Raw genomic sequence first — 16,815 nt, 5'->3', positions numbered from 1 at the left:
TTTCTGCATCTTGGAGTGATCAGTAGTTCTGGGTGGAAGCGATGGCAAATGTGAGAACTTCCCTGCTCCACAGAGCTTTTTCCAATCCCCAATTGGAATGAAAAGTCAAGCTCAGATTTTTTGCAGTTTCTGCATATAATTTTTGGACACACATGCAAAATGCTTAAATTCTGATCCTGAACTGGCACATTTCCTTTCATTATACATTTATGCAGAAGTGGAGTCTTTTTAAATGCAGGTTTGTATTAGAAAAATTTGTTTTGAGAACTTCAATTTGTTTTCATAGAATGCTTTGAAAATGAGAAACTTGACCGCTTTCATGGAAAAGTCTTGGTTTTAACAAACTATTTGACAATACACTTCTCTTAAAACCAAAGAAAAAACAACCCAAAAAACCCCACCTCCTTTTCTGACTAGGCACAGAGACAGATGCGCTGTGTGGATTATCTGGAAATTAACAAAAGTAATGGATATTGTATCTGGCTTAAAGATGCTAAACTTGGAGCTTGTTGTATTTGTACGTGTGTGTGATCATTTTTCAAGTGTTGATTAAAATCTTTCCAGGCTGTTGTATGATGCCAAATAGCTGTTGCAGCACTGGCTGTTGTATGGCCAATTGTTGCTTATCAGTCTCCTGTGTATTTTTCCTCATACAACAATTACTAGGTCAGCAACTATATTTTCCTTCACTTTCTAAGTGGGCACAACCTGGTTTAGAAGAAAGTCTCAGAGTTACAAAGAAAAAATGTTCTTTGTGGGGTGGGAATCTGGATTCAGGTGTACTATATTTGTACTTAAGCTAATGATTGAAACCCCATGTGGTTGCTATAGGCAAATGTTAACCAGTAAGACAGAGCCCCAAAGAGATTTTTTGGAAAAACAAAATGTGAGCAGTGAGCCATGGCAGCTTTCTCACGCACTCCAGTCCTTGCCAAAATAGCTCCATTCTTTCTAGTGGAAAGCTAATAATTTGGAGCATTTCACAGAATAAGGCTTCTTAGCTAAGATTTCCCGAGGTGCAGAGACATAATGACTTCAGCTCTAAGACCTGCAACCTGCTCCTACATAGAGTTAAACTTTTTCAGGATAAACCTCTTCCCCAAAGCCCAGCCCAGCAGAAGTTTGGGGAAGTGTGTGTGTCAGAGGGAGGAGGGGAAGATGTAACTCCTTAAGTGCTCAAATAATTGAGTCAAACAAGCAAAAGATTTGATTTGTTGTGTTTTGTTTCTTTCCCTTGGTCTGCTAGTAAGTCCAAGTGCTGCAGAGAACAAGCTGCTAATCTGTCTCATTCCCCAGCCAGTACCTGAGGGAATGAAGGAGAAAGGAGGTTTGTGAATGTATTTTATTTTATTGAGGCTACAGAAACAGAAATGTGTAAGACAAAAGGGAGATGCTTGGGAAGGCAAGGGACATATAAATGTGAAAAAAACCTTTGGGATTAGGGACAGCATCCTGGGCTTTATTAAAGGAGCTCAGTCCCTTCAGACAGAGTACTGGGAGCTCTCAGGCTAGACATCCAAGGTATTGCCCCTTGGTCCCTCACTCTGAGCTGTGGGTGCTCAGTACCTTGCAGGATAAGGCTTGCAGTGAAGAGGAAAGGGAAGTGCAAGAATATGACGAGGACCTAGAATTAGTCATTCCCTTCCTGACCTTGCTGAAGGAAATGTCTGGCTTTATATTTCTTGCTGTAAACTCTACTTCTTTATTTGTGCTGCAAGTTTACACGTGCATACGCTGTTGGTTTCTTTATTCCTACCTCCCCCAGCATACAATCAAATATACTTGAGAGTTCTTTTACAGATGTGTGAGAATGATTAGTGCAATCATAAAAATGAAGAGGATATTATCTGTAAAGGCACTTACAGTTTTGAATTTTAGAGAGAGATCCGTGAGTTGTAACACAACCTCTATCCCCAAAACATGGCCTGGTGTTTCCTCTCCAGGTTATGAACCTTTTGTAGTCTTCTGTCACTTGTTGCTTTCTGGCTGCAGTCATTGTAAAACCAGCAGGGGATGTGGGGTAGTTGTTTTCTTTATGGGAGGAGAGAGACAATTGATTTGCCAGGACACTGAGCAATTCTAGTTATAGGGAGAAGTGTAGTATTGGTGTTATCTTCAGGCTGCATTCACCTCTGTATAACTATTGGCTACAGCAGATAAGTTGGGCAAGTAATTGTTTACGTGCAATACTATGAGAAGCCTGTGTTGTATTAGGGTCTGAGCACCTTACAAACTCCTCCCTTTTCCCCATCTCAGTGAAGTAGGGTAGCACTGCGAATGCCTAATAAACCAGGAACTGAGCCTTGAAGGCTATGAGATGCGGAACCATCAAAGTATGTAAGCTCCTAAGTCACTATTGAAGTCTGCACAGGATCTGGCTTGCAGTGGTTTGCTTAGGAGTGTGCAAGAAATAGGAAGGAGAGGAATCTGAGCCTAGGTTTCCCCAGCTGTCAAGAAAGATTTATTCAGGGCTGATCTTTGCTTGGGGCAGGGAGATGGAAGTCTTTGATTTCTTGAGGCTCTCCAGATTTCTTTCAGTGCTGTTACAGTGAGAGTCAGCGTCTCGGCCAATGTAGAATCCCTGGAACAGATCTTGGGAGATCCTTTTTGCTGTCTTGCCAAAGGCACGAGTAGCTCTGCCTGGTCCATTTCTGACACGTGCTTTGTTAACTTATTGTTGAAGACCTTGATTGAGGGTCAAAACTGTTGAACTAGGCTTTGTGAAGCCTTAGCTGTTGAGGACCAGGTTCTGGACTGATGGTGATACTCTTCCAGATGATCACTCTGTTTGAGCTGTTTGAGATTTGGCTGTATGTGAACAGATGGAGGATCTAGGGACCCTGTGGAAGGAATCAAATGAGTGAGAACAGGAGTTGTGCTGTGCCTGGACAGAAGTATTCTTCATAGGGTAAATCCATAAGCCTGCTAAATGGCACGTGCACTAATTTCATGAGCGGAGAGGAAACCTTAACAGGTCTGTAGGCCAGTTTGGAGTAATGATACCCTTCAGTATATGCTTTGTGCAAGAGGAAGTATTACTCTTCCTGTGTTCCATATGGAAATACAGTTAAGCCTAATGAAGCATGGTTGAGCTAAAGAAGCTAGATGGGTGCTGGAGAGAAGTCTGAGCTGAAAGGAGGTTGAGCTGCAGATCTGATGTGGCAGCAGCAGGGTTGTACTCAGCAAATGGTAAGTACAATTCTTAGTCTTGCAGAGTGCTCTCAATCATTCTGTTGCAGTTGCATGTCCTCAGGTTACATAGGAACGGGGAGGGCTTTCATTTTTAGTGTTCAGTGGGTGTGAAATCTTTGATATTTAAGCAGAGGACTGTTCCTGTAGCTGCATTAGGCTCAGATACCCCTCCAGGATGCAATCTTTGAAGAGAATCATGTTATCAGGCACAGGGAACCACTTGATTGTGCAGTTTCATCTTCTCACTCCCACTCTTAGCTGGGGAGGCCTCAGATGAGTGTTCACAGTTCTCAGTCACTGGGATTGTGAAAAAAGGAAGGAGAGGAGAGAAAAGGGGTGGTATGTGGCCTCCAAGTGACCCAGAAATGATGCTGTCTGCATCATCTGACAAAGCAAAACTAACATACTGTAGTGTTTGGGCAGTGGCTATTGTGTCAGCCTCAGGCATGGCTGAAGGTTCAAAGGAAAATCCATCCATGTGGTGTTCCGTCTCTCCCTATCCCTCTACTTCTCTGTGCTTTTATTTACTGATTTCTCTTAAGGCTTTTTTTTTTTTTCCCCCCAGAGCATACCTTGTCTGTGTTTTTTTTTTCTACTGGCTTGTGCTAGGTCCTGTTTTGCAGGGTTTGTTTAGCAATGCATTGAGAAACTATTTCCTTTTCTTTTATAAGCAAAACCAAAAGCCCTTAAGTGAGCCCAGACACCCAGGTTTTGCAGAAGCAGCAGGCTGTCAGTTGTTTCTGTGCGGACACTGCTGCAAGTAAGGCTGGCATTGAAACTCCATGCATAGACCCTCAGGTGATGTGAGCTAGCACAGCTACCTCACTGTGCATGGTGCGACCTGCAGAGTGGTACCCCCAGAGTGCAGCTGTCAGAGTGCTTGTTCCCATCCATGTCTTTGTCCTGATTTCCTCTGCTTTTGAGAAGCTCCATCGCAGTCAATGCTGCCACGATCTAGTGGTTAGATCTGAGGACTGAAAGTTAGGTCTTCCGTGACCTGTTTTAAGAATTGCTCGTTCACTTTGTGCAAATTATTTTTAATCCTTCTTCCTCTTTCTTATTTTTAATAAGGTGTTACTGCATGGTGTCTTGTGAGTATGTTAATGTTTGTAAGTTGGTTTTGGCATTCAAAGCAGTGACACTGTTCTACAAGCTGTCTTTTTCAAAGGGGACTGTGCCTGTTGTCCAGCATAGCAGTGATCTACGTACCTGGTGCCTTAGTTTGCACTTGTGTAGTCAATGGAGAGGTGGATAGGAAACGGACCCAAGGAAGTGAGTACTCTGGCTACCGTTCTAGCAGAGCTAGAACAAGAAGCTAGGCCTCACACCTTGGACAGGAGTCCTGCTTGCTCTGCCACGCTTCCTTGCTGAAAGAGTCAGCTGGTCTCAAGTAAGAGAATGTGAATTTCACACACTGCAAGTCAGTGTCTGACATGTACGTGAGCTCCTTTTCTCAGATACCATTTCAAATAAACAAAGGAATCTGCTATCAGTTATTTCTTTGTAATGTTTTATCTGCTAGATTGGCCTTACTCATATATGGCTGGTGAAGATAAATGTCAAAATATCATCCTTTAGTGGACTCAGTTCTGTAGGTTTGAGGGCAAAGCCATGTGGGTGAGAAATAGTGACCTCATTTTTTAGGATACAAATAATTTCTTGAATCTTTATTTGCATCTTTTCTTCTTATTTTGGGTTGTGCATTTTGCTCCTGTGCAGCTTTTGTGCTTGCCTTCAAAAAGAGCTGTTTGAATTCCATGCTGAATTCAAGGTAGCTTTGAAGTCTGTGAGTTTATAAGACTCTCCAGCTGAATCCTGCATCATCTGAGTGTTCCTAATAAAAGCACAGATGGGAAGGATGGTTTTCTGTGTGGTCGAACGAAATGTTCTATGAACAGGTTTGGATGAGTTTGCACTACAAAATGAGCATATGTCATGTTAAAAGGGTACAGACCTGCTCCCTCCATTTCACCAGGCAGATCTGATTTTAAACCAGTCAAAAACAGGCATTGGTTTAGTTCTCCCTATACCAGAAAGCCTATACCAGAAAGGGAACAGCCCACATTGTTATAATCTATCTTTATACCTATATGCACAAGAAGCTCTGTGTTCTCTGAAGACAGAAGGGAAATGAGAATTTCTGAGGCTTCAGATGCTGCTTGGTGATGCTATGATCGGATGATGATAACAATTCAGATAGCTGGGGGCATTCAAATGAGTCAGCTGCTTAAAGCTTAAGTTCACAAAAGGAACAGCTCAGTGTTGGGTTGTGTGGTGTACAGGAGTTGCAAAGACAGTTGATTTGTTGTTAGTTGAGGGGCATTGCAGACTGTTACTTTGAATCAGAACAGTTCAGGATGGTTGGCTGAACAGCGGTGAACAGTGGGCCTCACAGGCATGCGTGAAGTGGCTTGCCCTGTGTCTGCAGATCCCTGGCAGAGCTCAGACTAGAAGCTGTCTTGTGATCCTCCATCCATCTGCTCCTGGCTCTGTGCACAGTCTGCAGGACAGACCAGGAAAACCTCAGCACTATTTCTGCATAATGATTCTTCAGCCTTATTCTTGTCTCCTCTGGTTGGGCACTTCGTCCTGGTGTATTTCTTTGGGTCTCCTCTGGTTCAGGCTCTACAGCACTCTGATCACAAACTGTGATTGCCTTGATTACTGCGTACCAGGGAAGGTTCTGCTCTGGACACAGCGTTGCTGCATTTCAGTCCTAACTGGAGAAACCAACCAGCACTTCTACTACTTTGGTGTTTGCTACTTTGCATCAATTTGGTATTCCTGCCCTGTTACAGTGGTATCCAGGTAACTTATTAGCTCTGGTGTGATCATCTTTCCAAAACCTGTGGAAGAAGGTCTGCTCTTATGGTCTTTTCAAAGATGGGAATCTGAGGCAAGAGCGGATGGTGACAACCATATCTCAGAAGTGCTGAACAGTTACCCTCATCGCTGGGCTCTACTTATGAGCAAGGTGCTGTGCGTGCCTTGCCTTGGCAAGGTCAGGAAGGTGGTGTTTCGGTGTGCTGGCCATCTGCACGGGGGCTTTTTGAGCTCTTGTTCAGATCACAGGCTCTTCCCCAGCTCTCAGCTTTCATACCTCAAAGCAAGCAGCCTTGCATACAGAATAGCTTGCTCTGTAAAAACGAAATACTAGTTCTTTCCTTTGGATGGATCAGCTCAGTTGCACCTTTTTTCTTTTTTAACTCAGATGACTTTGAAAAAAGTGTCCTGAAGTACACTCACATTGCTGCTGGTCTCCAAATGGTTGTTGTGATCTTTATCAGTTTCTCACATGGTTGCTGAGCATGACTTCAGAGACAAATTTGGCAAGTCAGATTCTGACCTTTTTATGTTCTCTTCAGTGCTCAGGTTGCTCAAGATTTTTTTTGCCTGACGGTAGGGTTTGTCTATATAATGGCACTGGAGAGGGATAGATGAGAGTCAGCTAAAGGTGTGAAGTGAATCTACTTTCAGTGGATGCCTTAAAATGACTCATCTTACTTTTCCCTAGTGTCCCATGCAGATAAACTCTGAGTTCAGAAGTTTTGTCTTCTGTTTCTGGAGGTAGAAATGCAGAACCTCCCTCACTGTGTGAGATACTGATCCAGCTAGTGCAGTGTCCTGCTACAGCAGTAGCTATTGTCTGATGCTTCAGAGAGTGCACCCTTGCCCTCTGGGTCCTGTTCTTGGCAGGAGGTTAATAGAGGAGTTCCTTCCTGATTAATTCCTGTCTGAAGGAAGATAGATTATTAGCATTTCTCTTAGCCACATGTAAGAGCTGGGTCATACATTGATCTGATCCTTTGAAAACTTCAGCCACCAGCTTGTTAAATTGCAAGGCAGTAAGTGGTGGTGGGCTTGGAAGTATTGGTGTAAGTTCATATTTATTGTCTTTTCAAGTGCTGCCAGACTCCATGAGATTTCAACTCCTGGGATGGGAGAAATATGGTCTGCTTTTGAACATCTGCTCGATTTGTTGGTTAAATAACGAAAATTGTTTGGTTTGGGTATTGGAAAACCCCCTCTTCTAAACATTGCATATGTTTCAAGTCATCAAGAAAAGTTGTAGGCATCAGTGAGCAGAACATTGTAAGTTTTGTGAAAGTGTGAAAACATGGCATTTAGTTGTGAAATGTATGACTGAATCAAGCTTGGTCTCAAACTGTTGCTACTCTGAAGAAATCTTGGCTGGCACTTCGGTATAGCAGAGTCCCTCTGGCTGTCCCTAACTTGTTTAATGTATAAATTCCATCCTGTGCCTCAGTTTCCCTTTTTTTGTGAATTGAAAATGACTATCCTTGCTGCATTTATAGGTTATTTCAAGATAGATGGATTAAAAGCATGAGAATAAGCTAGGGAAGATTTCAGAAAAATGCAAACTCTTCTATCCTCTGCTCCTTTCTCCCTGTTTATTTGGATCAATTGCACTGAATTAAAACTGATTAGTTTTTGGCCAAGCGCAAAAGCTACAATACGTATAACGTGCTTGCCTTTTAATGACTTCTGGAATAAGATGCCACTTCTCTAAACATGAATAAAATGTAATTGACAAGAAACTGAGAGACAGTTGACCCCCAAATGCATGAAACTTAATTTCTCTTGTTAGGGACCATAACTATTAACATTCTCTGACAAATTAAGTTAGAATGTGATTTCTGATCAATTAACCAGAGGTCAGAAATATTTGGGCTGCAGTTTGAATACTGAATTCTTCCAACTCATCCTTGCAATATCTCCTTACTTGCCAAGGACTCCTGAATTTTGCACCCTTATGTCAGTGAACTAGTTTTACAGATGCCATTGCTTTCTTGTGCCATGTCTGCAGAAGTGCAACTGAAAAACTTGTGGGTGTTTGGTTTTTGTTCATCATCATTTAAACTCCCAACTGTTGGCTTGAGGTCATGGATATGGGCAACCTTGTATCTCAGGAGATCTGCTGTTTATTTTGTATAAATAAATAAAAAAGTACAAGCTTGGTAGTTTTTTACTAAACATGTTGGGCCCAATTCTCACATATGTTGTAAAGGGATATTAATTTTAAAAGTGCTGTAAGGAGGAGATAAAAGTGCATCCAGGAGCATACCTTGCAGCATGTGCAGCTCTTGGAGCAAATGAGAACTGGGTGTCCTGGCCATCAGCTACACCAGACAGAGGGAAGGAGGGCTCTACTGGAGCACACCCTGTAAACAGCGATTTACTCCAGCTGCTCCATATCCTGTCTCTGTTCTTGTTCTTTCCCATCTCTGTGGGTTTAAGGCAGTTGGAGTATCGCTGTTTCTGTTGTGGGGTTTGCCATTTGTGATGAGTGGGATGTGCCGTTTGGCAAGCAGGCGGTGAATAGCTTACTATTGGCTTTATCTTTCTGTCTAGTTTGTGGTCGGAGACCTGCATGTTGTTTGTGGGTTTTTATGTGCGTCACTGAACCCAGAAGTTTTATTATATTCTCAGAAAAGGGTTTTGCAACAGCTCAGCTATTAAAGCCAAACCATGTAGTTTAGTTAAAAGTCTGCGCAGGAAATAACAAAATGAAATTCATCCTGGGGGAGAAGCGTGGTGCATGTAGGGTGGGAAGAGAATGCAAATATACTATTTATAGGACTAGGGGAAAACAAATTTGGACTTGAAGAGTAAAGGCAAAGGAGTTATCATGGGAAAACCAGACTTGGCCATCTAAGATACTCAGATCTGTGCTGTCAGACTGCTTTTCCATTTATGAGAATTATATTTTTGTTATATTGCAACGAAGAAGTTTGACATTGAAATGTGTGCTGCATAGAGTACCTTCCAGCAGTATCCTTTTAGGAGTTTATGCTATAGATGAGACTTGTCAAGTGAAAAACCCATATTTTTTTCAGCCGTACGAAAAATAGTTGAAGACAGTGCCTGCTCCAAGGAGTTTATGCAGTACAAGCAGGCAGAGCCACATGCAGGATGAAAGAGGAGACAGATTATTTAATTTGCTCACTGTCAGACAGCAGGTCAGTGGCAGAGCTAGGAGTGGAGTCCAGCTCGCTTGAGCCAAGGTCCATTCTCTTACTCATTAAATGTGATGCTTGTGGTGTTACATTGAAATTGGTGAGGAGAACTTCTGTGGGGAATGGAAGAATAGTGATTGTACCTCAAGAATATCCTTCCTCAACGCAGCATTTTCTTGCCACTGTCAGTGTTTGCAGTTCCCCACTTTATACTGGGTCATGTGCTACTTTTACGGTGTTTGCATATAATTAGTGTTACATATTGCTAAGCGTGAAGCTCTAGCTTTAGAGAGTGTGCTGATATCTCATCCTTCTTCCAGGAAAATAAATCTTGCCTGATGGGAGGTCCTACAGTAAAATAACAGATTACAATCAGACTGAGGAGCTGAGCTGCTACTTTTATACATAGGCCTGTCACGGCTGGCTGTACCAGTTTCAAAATCACTGTGCAATCTTGCTTCTTTCCCTAGGTGCTCAGCAACCTTGAGGTATGCCCAGGAATGGGGAAGGGGTGAGGTGACCCGGAGGGAAGAAGCAGTAACATACCACAGTACCCTGGGAATTCTACATACTGCGGCTTACAAATGCACAGCTGACTTGTTTGCCTTTGGCTGGATTTTGTGGTTGCAGTTTGTATATCAAAGTGCATATCGTCATTGAACCTTGCTTGGAATGGCCTCCAGAAAAAGAGAAGGCTTGGGTGATTTCTGTCTTCCTTCTCCTTTCCATGACAGATATATTGCACAGCTGGGAAGCTGTTTTTCATTTATGTAGGCTGAGTTCTGGCATATTGGGGGCTATTGAGTACTCCTCAAACGTCCTGAAACCTCTTCTTTCTGCCTCTTATGAGGGGACCTTCCCCCTCTATTCATACCAGTTCTTCATTGCTCCTATTGCCTCCATTCTCAATCTCTGTTCTGGGTTAACCTCAGTTCTAGCCTGTGGGTTGCCAAGATCCCCTCTTCTTTGAGAAGTAAGGCAAATGTGCTCCCCTCACTTACCCTGTCAGGGCTTTGACTATCCTGTTCCTGTCTTTACCTGCAGCAAAGCCCCTCTTTCCCATTCTAATCTCTTCCTCCCTTACGTCTTTTGAGGGAAAAAGTCAGGTTGCAAACATGATACATTTGGAGGCAATACGAACAGAACCAAGTATCTTGAGTGGAATGAAACCCTAATGATGAGAATGTAGGTCTTTTCTGTTAAAAAAGGGGTTTTAGGACAGATAGGCAAAAGTCATAGTCGAGATCCATGATAGCATTCAATTTAAACTGTGGAGCAATTGCTTTAACTGTAGGAGACAGTATTTCCAGCTCATCCCCCTAATACGGGAGTTACCCATAGCTGTGCACAGACTCACTTCCAATGGCTAGGTAGATCTGCAGAGTCACACTGCGTCTAATGTGGGCCAGCTGGCCAAGCCATGAGGTGGGGAAAAAACACAATGAGAAGCAGAAAAAATTTAAACCAAGCACTTAGCAGGAAAATATTTGGAACAGCATCTCCAAGCTCATTTCTGACCTGACTATGAACGGGAGAGCTTGCTGGATAGGCTGTTATGGGAAAATACGTATGACAGTGAGAAAGCAGAAGGTCATGACTAAGCCAGCCAACATCATCATATGTGGCCCTTGCCTGCACTGCGTTAACTCTGAAGGAACAGAGCACGCATACTCCAGAGACATCTTAATTTGGGGGTGTGTACAACTGAAGGTGCAACTGTGTAGGAGAGTACAGCTGACAGCAAGTTTAAGAGTACAAGCACAGGCAGAACAAGCTGCAGCAGTGTTTAAAAGTCACATAGTCACACCAGCATATGGCACTATGCTGAGGGAGCGAGCTGACTTGTGTCTCCTTGGCACAGAGTGCAGGCACGTGGCTGTCAGTGGTGCCCAGGCCTCTGCTGAGCCCATCACCAGCCCCTTCGGAGCCCAGCTGGCTTCGGCAGAACTGCAGCTGCCTGCAGGGGCCTGTCCTGCTCCGCTCTGCAGCGTGGGGTCTGACTAGAGAAAGCAGACAAAGGGTGGAAAAAAGGAAGTACTATCACCCCCTTTTTATAAAAAGAGGTACTGAGACTGAGAACGATTGAGTGGGATTTCCAAGGTAATTTCTTTTAGGTCTTATGCTCCAAAGCCATGTTAGGAAGTTACAGTTAAAAGGTTCCTCTGGTTTCAGCTGGGTGGTCAGACTGTAAATGCAAAGGGATGGCTGAGTCTTCAGACCATGGCAGTCCTTCTGTTGCACAACTCTCCTAAGAGTGGCGCTGCTTTGCATTTCTGTATTCATTGCATGAAGAGTTTGAATGACTTTTGTGTTAACCCACTTTTTGATATATCTCAAACTTCATTGCACTACTGTCTGAATTCAGAAGTGAGTGGGCAGAGGAACTTGTTATACTTGATAGTTGTGAGGAGTCAAGATTGCTCATAAAACAAAGCCCTCAGCTAACTTTACAGGAAAGCACAAGCTAGAAATGCCTTATCAAAGCTGCTGTCCTACTTTGTTACACAGAACTGGTGGTTCTGCTGCTAGAATGCAGGCAACCTCCAAGGAACATCCAGTGTAGTGTTTTGGCTGGGGGCTGCTGCTGCTGCTTGGCTTCCACTGGCTTCAGCTGCAGCTACAGTGCAAGTGGTCTATATGCTGCTTCCATTCACATGGAAATAGCTTAGTTTTGAAGTTGCAGCCCCGGTCAGCTGGACATGCTAGACTCCAACATGGAGGTGGGGGCACTTCAGTCAAATGTTGCTGCAATCTGTTGCCATGCCAAGGATGGCCTTCAGGGCTTTTCCTACTCTTGACTACTAGTCTTTGGCCATATGCAAAAACTGAGGCCCACAATGGCTTGAGTCCCAAGAAATTGTGGCCATAGCTAGAAACATGGTCTCATCAGCCATTTTTTAAAGAATAGCATTAGCAATGTAATAACATAGCAGCATGTCGTTCCCCTGTGCAAGTACAGGTCCTCCTGCTCAGTGCTAGTTTATGTGTTTCTGTTATTATGCATGTTCCATTATTATCCCCTGCAGAGCCTTGCTAATTTAACAGGGTTGTGTGTAAGAGCACACGGATCAACCTCATGTTTATACGTTTGCAGGACTGGGTCACAGTAAACAAGATGAGAGGGAGAAAGAATTTCCCCCCTTGAACAAAACCAGTGATTCCCATATACTGCCAAGGAAGAATTTGCATTTGTTCTAGGACAGTTACTGTGAAGTAGTAGCTTTCACAAACTGATAAGCAGGCCAAAAGCATTATGCTCCCTATGGTGGTCATTCAGTTGAGATCAAATACATTATCTATTTTTCCCTATAATATCTGACATATCCTTTATCTGGGGAAGGAGGAGATGATCTAATTCTCTTTCCCATGTATAACACAGATTGTGCATACAAGTCATGTATAGCATCATTCAGATACACAGAACGCAAATATTTTGAGCAGAAACTTAAGAGGAGAGATACAACAGTGGTCAAAAGAATCCATGTTTGTTTTTTCCTTTACATTTGTAGTCTGATCTTGTCGCAAATGCTAAAATTTGTTAACTAAGAACATGTTTTGGTTTATAAATCACGGATCAACTAACTTGCTTTGAGGCATTGTTTTGTTAGGAAGGTTTTGAAGCTCAAGTCTGCCCCACGGGAATGTGTGACATAGTGAGAAATCTTTTGAGAATATTTTCTTTTTGATAAGCAAACATAAGGCACAAATAATATTCCTTCTTGTCATTTTATTTTTCTGTGCCTAAAGTGACGGTTCCTGTGTAGTGCATTTGGCATAAGATGGTCAGGTGATAAAAGTTTTGGGATAAAGCTTTAGAATAGAAGATGTGTGACGATCATCTAGTCCAGCTGCCTGAATTTTTGTTCTTTTAAGATCATTGTTTTTAATGTTGATTTTGTGATAGAAATGCCCATTAGATAATGGGCCTCGGAGTCTTTGGGTACTCTGGCTATTCCTGCCTCACTGATCTTCCAGCCCAAATGAAAGCTAGCTGTAAGAGAACATAACAAATATACAGGACCAATGGATGAATGGGCACGTAGTCCTGCAGGTTAGACTGGCAATACCTACAGCATCCAGAATGAGGTTGCATGTACGTGTGCAGTGCCTTTAAACTGAATGTAATTAATTGTTTCAAATGGTTTGGACACCCTTTTGTATTTTGGCCCAACACCCAGCCTTTGCACAGAACTTCTGTTTATACGGGTTTAGAGAAGAGCCCTGCATGGATGAGCCCTGCAAGGTCCTGTCTTCTTCTGAAATGTTGAAGAGTAAAGATGCTCGGTGTGAGGGAAATGCTTCCCTGTATGAATTTCCCTGAGTGCTTGTAAGAGTGTGTCATTTTTATATCCTGAAAGAGCCCCACTCACAAACCAGCATCCCCTTTGGTTAGGTACTGTACAAACATTGCCCAGGGAGATGACAACATATCCCAAGGAACTTAACTGTTTACTTTCTGGATCCCAACAGGTGAAACTGATTGACTACATCCACAGACAACGGCAGTGTAAGCTGAGTGTGCCCCTGAATGACAGGACAGCAGAACTCAACAGCTACCCAAGATTCAATGACTGGTTAGACATTGTCAATGTGAGGAAAGAAGTTGTACAGGTAAGGGGAAGACAACCCTCAGAACAGAACATTCCTGCCTTTTCAAGACCTTCCCAGCTGCCTGCTGGGTTTAAGGTAGTTTCCTGAACTTACTTTCTGGCAAGGTGGGAATGCATGGGTACACAGAAGGACCTTTGGTGGAAAGCGTGCTTCCTCTCTCCCAGAAGCAGTGATCACCCAGCGGGAGTGCTGAAACACTCCCTTCACTTTGTCCTCCTCCCAGAGTTAGTAGGGATCTTCTCATAATAGCGTTTGAAGCAACACCTCACACCTATTGCTCAGTATGAGACAAAGGTCCTGCATTACCAGGACCTCCTTTCCTTCTGCCTGCTAGGCCTGAGAATGATGCCATAACTTAATCACTTACTACCTTTTAGATAATAGTACTGTACCATACTATATTCTGTGTCCAGTACTAGCTAAAAAAGGACCAAGAGTTACAATTTTGTGCACTGACATATCCAACAAATGGACAAAAATGCTGAGTTGTTACAGCCTATTTACTTCTAAAAGCATACATGCCACAATTATAAATCAGTAAAGATCCAAAAATAGCCAATAGCACTGTCCCTCTCTAAATTTAGACTAGCAAAAGGGGTCAGAGTTTACAAGTTTGTCCCAGACTGATGGTTTTGAAACTGTATAGCCTCACACAGCACTCAGACTACAAAATCAAGAGAACTGTAAACCAGTAATGGGCAGGGGGGATTTTCATCTGGATTTTGACTGGGTGGGAGTCTTTGCTCAGAAACAAGAGACGTTTTTTCATTTTATATACACGCCCACTCACACCATGAGTAAAGTCTCTGGTTCAAACTAATACCAAAGAGCATTGCATCAGTGTAAAAGAATGGAACGAATAATTCTCCTGTGGTGGTCTTTGTGGTGGCCAGCATCAGCTGTTCATGCTCGCAGACCATGGCTCCTTCTGATCTTTACAGTTTAATTCTTAACATGCAAATCACTGGAAGCCTCTTTACTGCACAGAATAATCTGACACTTCTGCTGGAATCAGAAATGGCCAGATAAGCCAAGGCCCCCAGCTCCTGTCTCTGACACTTTTTTTGCAGGGGGCGAGAGAGCACCCTGAAATCCCAGCCACATTATGGGAATTCCAGGACTGCAGGGCACTGACATTGGATTGTTCCCTTGGGTCTGGTCTGTGCATGGCTTCCCCATTCTGTTCTGTACTGGGGACACTTCAGTTCAGTGTAACGTTAATGGCAATATAAGTAGAGCTCAGTCCACTGATGGCTAAACAAGGCAGAAAAGGCCTTTTCTATTCTTTTTCCCATTTTTGGCTCTGCAGGCCAGATCACAGTGTTCTCATTCAGTTTCCTTTGATCCTTACACAAGCAAAAATTTTCTTTGACTTCAGCAGGAATCTGCCTGAGTGAAAAATTCAGCAAATTTTCATGGAAGTTATTCCAGCTTGGTCCTGATGTAACTAAGCAGACTCTGGTGATATAGGATAAGTTCAGGACCGAGTTGTTCCTTTTATTTACTACTATTTATTTTGAATGTGGTGCTGGATATTGCCTTCCAGCCCAGCAAGGTTTTGGGTAGCACAGCTAAAGGTGCAGCAGTGACAATGAGAGAACAGAAAAGCAGTCTGTTGCTGTGGCCAAACTGCCAGGCTCCCAACTATTGTTGGTTTCTAAGGTTACTGGAATTGCCTGAGCCTAAAAGAATGTCTTTGTAGCTCTTTTTTTGAATCCTTTGTGGTGCCTGCAGAACTGGGGGAAGGGAAGAGGTGAAGAAAAGGGGTGGAGGAAGGGGGGCAGGAGGTGGACAGTTCAAATCTGCCACAGCCTGCTAATTAAGGGAGCAAACAGGGTTGAGTCTGCCCTTCCATATATGTGGTCACTAAAAAGGGTGAATAAATTTGGTTTCGGTCTACGGCAGGAAGAGGACATTTTCCAGCTGTTTATTATTTTTATTCGTGCTCGATTGCTACCCCCTCCCAAGCAATGACCAGTGTAATGAACTGTGTTTTTTCTGTTGACTGGGACAGAAATGTAAGAGGTGTACAGAGCATTTAAATTCCTCTGTGATTCCAAGTGTATGGTTATTTTTTAAAAGTTCTGCATCCATTTCATGCAGCTGCAGACAGCTTCTCTAGCATTTATATTAGCTGGACAGGAGAAATGCAACACCCATTGGGTCATTAAAATTATTTTTGAGTAGGCATGCTGGAGCAGGCTGTAATCTGGGGGAAATGGAAATAGCTGGGCTAATAAACAAATTGCTTTGTTCTTGCAGTGATTTTTTTTTTTTGTCCCGTTATTTCACTGCTTAGAAAATAGCAATGCAGCCACTGTTGGTGTTTGTGGCATGGACATCAGCAGAGTGCAGGGGAGACGTTTGTGATGAGTTGTCTTTCAGAAATGTTACAGGTATCATGGGATCATTCCTGCTGTTGCTTAGATTTCATACAGCATGTGAACTGCATTTCAGCTGAATGCTTTCAAAATGGAAGTCACTGACAGATGGAGTTTTAATAGGTTAGTTATTAAGAAATATATAATGTTTTCCCTTAGCTTTGTGCACGCTGCCTGTGACATGACTGGGGAGAGAGGTGGTTAGGGAGCCTTTAAAGACAAGGCTGAGTAGGTCAGACAATGAAAATGGGAACACTAGAGTCCCATACCTGGTTCTGTGGCTGGTGTACAAGATACACTGGGGAATGACTTCCCATCTCCAAGATACTGTTAGCTCACTGTAAAACTGAAATAGTCATACTGGGTTTCCTTCTTAATGCTTCCAAAAACTGCTACAGAGAGAAGCAAACCCCCACAAATGTTGTAATAGTGTATTCATTTTAGGCAGGTAGCCCTCTTAGGCTCTGAAACTAGTTGGAGAAGTTGCCAAGTACCTGTAGAGTCTGGGAGAATAGCTGCAACAGAGCCCTTCCCTGGCCACCTTTGAGATCTAAATAGAAACAGCAGGTACAATGTAGGAGGTGCGTGCAGGTGGAGGGGTCTCCTGTGGCCCACTGCTTGTCAGGGACAAATTAGGAGAAAGGCCTGAGTTC

The 16,815-nt window shown here is 43.1% G+C and overlaps 1 protein-coding gene across 1 annotated transcript in view; it reads left to right on the top strand.

Moving 5' to 3' along the window:
• Window positions 1-16,815, top strand: part of KSR1 (kinase suppressor of ras 1) — a 75,130-nt gene that overhangs the window by 24,825 nt on the left and 33,490 nt on the right. The window contains exon 2 of the mRNA XM_049802451.1: window positions 13,641-13,781. Within this exon, the coding sequence (XP_049658408.1) occupies window positions 13,641-13,781 (141 nt within the window). The remainder of the gene's footprint in view (window positions 1-13,640; window positions 13,782-16,815) is intronic.

The sequence above is a fragment of the Accipiter gentilis genome, chromosome 6, assembly GCF_929443795.1.
Source record: "Accipiter gentilis chromosome 6, bAccGen1.1, whole genome shotgun sequence".
NCBI lineage: Eukaryota > Metazoa > Chordata > Aves > Accipitriformes > Accipitridae > Astur > Astur gentilis.
The sequence above is the reverse complement of the archived record's forward strand: the minus strand, read 5'-3'. Positions and strand labels throughout refer to the sequence as shown.